Source organism: Poecilia formosa, unplaced genomic scaffold, assembly GCF_000485575.1.
Source record: "Poecilia formosa unplaced genomic scaffold, Poecilia_formosa-5.1.2 Scaffold407, whole genome shotgun sequence".
NCBI classification, from domain to species: domain Eukaryota; kingdom Metazoa; phylum Chordata; class Actinopteri; order Cyprinodontiformes; family Poeciliidae; genus Poecilia; species Poecilia formosa.
Window position 1 is genome coordinate 334075 of NW_006800346.1, and position 3320 is coordinate 337394.

The 3320-nt window shown below is 51.3% G+C and overlaps 1 protein-coding gene across 2 annotated transcripts in view; it reads right to left on the reverse strand.

The window, feature by feature from the left end:
• Nucleotides 1–423: 423 nt before the first annotated feature.
• Nucleotides 424–3320, reverse strand: part of prr36b (proline rich 36b) — a 33631-nt gene continuing 30734 nt past the window's right edge. Inside the window, exon 6 of one of the 2 annotated variants that reach the window (XM_016663182.1) lies at nt 424–3135. In XM_016663182.1, coding sequence (XP_016518668.1) covers nt 818–3135 — 2318 coding nt within the window. In that variant the 3' untranslated portion in view covers nt 424–817. The other variant, XM_007576443.2, reaches the window with a different exon arrangement.

Consider the following 3320-nt stretch of genomic DNA (forward strand, 5'->3'; position numbering starts at 1 on the left):
GTGATCTCAGCTTTAGTGGTATAGTACATGAAGGAAAACATAGAATCCACGTATTCAAGTCCAAATTTGGACATCAGTAATGGCGGCAAAACAACAAAGCATTTGGGTCAGCCCTAACTCTAATCCTCCCACACCTACCTCATTACAACTGTAAAGGCAAAACCAGCAGTGTTAATACCTAACCTTTATTATTAATATAGCTAAAAGTCTTGGAACAAGAACAGAAAGTTTTCAAAAGGAATATGTGACTATCGCTATAGTGCAGAACACGAAGTGTGCACACAGGGTAGGGAGGACCAGGTTCAACAAAAACAAACAAAAAAAATAACAAGGAAACAAAACAAGTAAATACAAAAAAAAAAAGAAATCATTGACATTTGTTTGGTAAAAACAGTAGGATAAATACACAAAGAGTCCATATCTTTTCATCTGTTTTTTTTTTTTTTGCTCCTCTTTCTCAGTTTACAGGCCCAGTCACAATGGACCAATCAGTCAATACCCCGCAAGGGGCAACAGAATATGCAGTGTTACTTAAAAAGAACATTAGACTAGAAAAGGTAGTAGCTATGGTACATTACAGAGTTTTAGCCATACGCTCAAAACATGGATCGGAACGGTAAGAAAGAGGGAGGCTTCATTTAAAAATCGCTACAGTCATTTTTTTCCGTCTCCTTCGATCATTTCTCAAAAATTGTTTTCTACAATCTTGGTCTCCTTTTTTTCTGCTAAGACGTCTAACCAGAGAAGAACAAATAACGTAGGGGGAAAACGGGTAGGGTTGCAGGAAAAAGGTGCATTCCAGGGATGATAGGGGGTCTTATACGTTACCTTCCAGAAAACTATCAGTCTTATCACATATGGTGGAGAAGTACGGTGTCAGGTTGTCGGAGTCTCCACATTCCTGGTCCACCAGGTCGTCGCTGCCCTCCAGTGGATTCGCCTTCTCCCGATGATCTGCAGCGTTTCCTCCGAGCAGGAAGTGGTGGTGCTCATCCAGACTGGGAAAGTCGTCTCCCTGGTGACCCAAAGGGATCAGGTCCACGGGGTTGCCGAGCAGATCCTCGGCCAGGGCCGCAGCAGCAGATGAAGGCAGGGTCAGCTCCTTGATGAGGGAGGGGTCCTTAGCCTCCTCTGGAAGCTGCTCCTCATTCTCAAGGGAGAAGATGCCAGGGCTCTTTCCGCAGCTTTCTGCCACTGAGTGGGCATTGGAGTTGGACGTTGTGCAGTCAAAGCCATAAGATGCCACAGAATTGGCTGACTGAGGAGTAGCTCCACCTCCATCCTCTTCACCTTCTCCAATAGCTGGATCTCCTGCCTCCTCATCCTCCTCCAAAGCTGGCAAGCTACCGGTGGGAGGAGGGCTTTCCATTGCAGCCCTTTCATCCATCGTCATCGGAGCTTCTGGGTCGTTAATCTGTATCTCCCCCTCTGTGTCACTGGCCTCATCGCCGGAGGTAGACGGGGATGAAGGGACTGACGCAGGAGCTGTTGGGGGTCCGGTTCCAAGCACCTCATCAGCAGGAAGAGTCTCAGCCTCTTCCTCTTCTCCATCACCTTTCTCCAAGTGAATGCCTAGATCCTGGTCCACGTCGGGCTGAAGTGATGCCGGTACCGGGGTCTGCTGTTTATCAGAGCGGGACTCTACTCCAGAGCTGCTGTCGTAGTCACGGAGGTCCTCAGGAGTGCTTGTCTCGCTGCCGCTGTGAGCGGGCGGGGCGGTCCCAGTCGGAGTGTCGGCCTGGGACATGCCTACAGCCGGAGCAGTGAATAGGTCATGATGATGCTGGGGTATCTGCTCTGTCTGGAGGGGGAATGATGGGGCGCTACTGTCAACACACGCTTGAGCGGGAGACTGGGTTGGCGTCTCAGATTCGGCTGCATCGTGGTCCGACACGGGGCTGGGGGAGGACACAGCGAGGTGGGACACTGGTTGAGTCCAAGTATCTGAGAAGGGGTTTGTCTGGCCCCAGGAGGATGCAGGGGCAGCACTAGACAACAAACCAGAGTGGGTCAAGTTATCCAAGTGCTCTTCCTCGTTAAAGTCATCATCGACATTCCCACCACTCTCCGTCACGCCTTCGCTGTGCATTTCCACGTCTTCGTCCTCCTCCTCGTCTTGTATGTGCTCCTGGAACACTCTGTGATGCTCCTCAGCTTGCTCAGAGCTCAAGTCCATATCGTCCACCCGCTCGTCGTCCTCATCCTCCTCTTCTTCATTGGCAAGAGTTTCCACATTGGGAGAACCCATGAGATTACCGTCTCCTTCAGAGCCCCTGAGGCTGGAGTCGATCAAGGCGTCTGAGCTCTGGGTGCCCTCTAAGATGGCGGTGTGCTGAGTGCTGCTGAGGTCGGACACCCCCTGCTGCCGGCTGCTGGTGCAGCTGCTCATGTCCTCGGAGTCCATCCCAGACAGCAGGTCATCACCATGCCAACCTCCGAATGCTGACGACCGCGCCTGGAACTCATCCGAATGTTGAGAGGTACTCATGTCAGTGACCAAGGATGAAAGCTGGTGGCCTGGTCTCCTCTCTTCCTCATATTCCTCCTCCTCATCGTCATCCTCATTGATCTCCTCATCAGCCTTTTCCACTGCCTCTTCCTTTTCATGAGAAGATACAAGGTCCTTGTGAATAAAATCACCCGAAGGCAAAGCACCAAAATTGTGAGGTTGTCCAACAGCTGAAAGAGACCCTGGAGCTGTGGAGGTAGAGAGAAACAGGGCTTCCTCATCTACTTCCTCCTCCTCATCATCTTTCTCATCATTTTGTACCCCTTGAATTCCGTATCCTTGTACATTGTCCTCCTCTGCTTGGAATGTCATCACATTAAGCAACGTGTGGGGTGCCAGACCAGTAGGAGACTGGTTCCTGTTCCAGGAATCAGATGGAACATCAAAGTCCAAAAGTGAGGAGGCATTCTGGGATTCTCTAACAGGCGAGGCAGGGACTGGCGGGGAGCAAGGGGGAGACATGACAGTTGTTCCTAAGGAGGGAACCGAACTGTTGTCTTCAAATTTATAAGCGGTCATCTGAGGTGACATCCGGACACCGGTGGCTGCTTCACTTCCTTGCTCAGGAGTTTGTTCTTGAAGTTCAGGTATTGGTTCCCGCACAGGTTCAGGCGTTGGTTCTCGCAGAGGCTCGGGTGATGGATCCCGCACCTGAGCAGGCTCTGGCGTTGGTTCCCGCACAGGCTCTGGTGTTGGTTCCCGTAGCTGAACGGGCTCGGGTGTTGGTTCCCGTAGCTGAACGGGCTCGGGTGTTGGTTCCCGTAGCTGAACGGGCTCGGGTGTTGGTTCCCGTTGCTGAACGGGCTCGGGT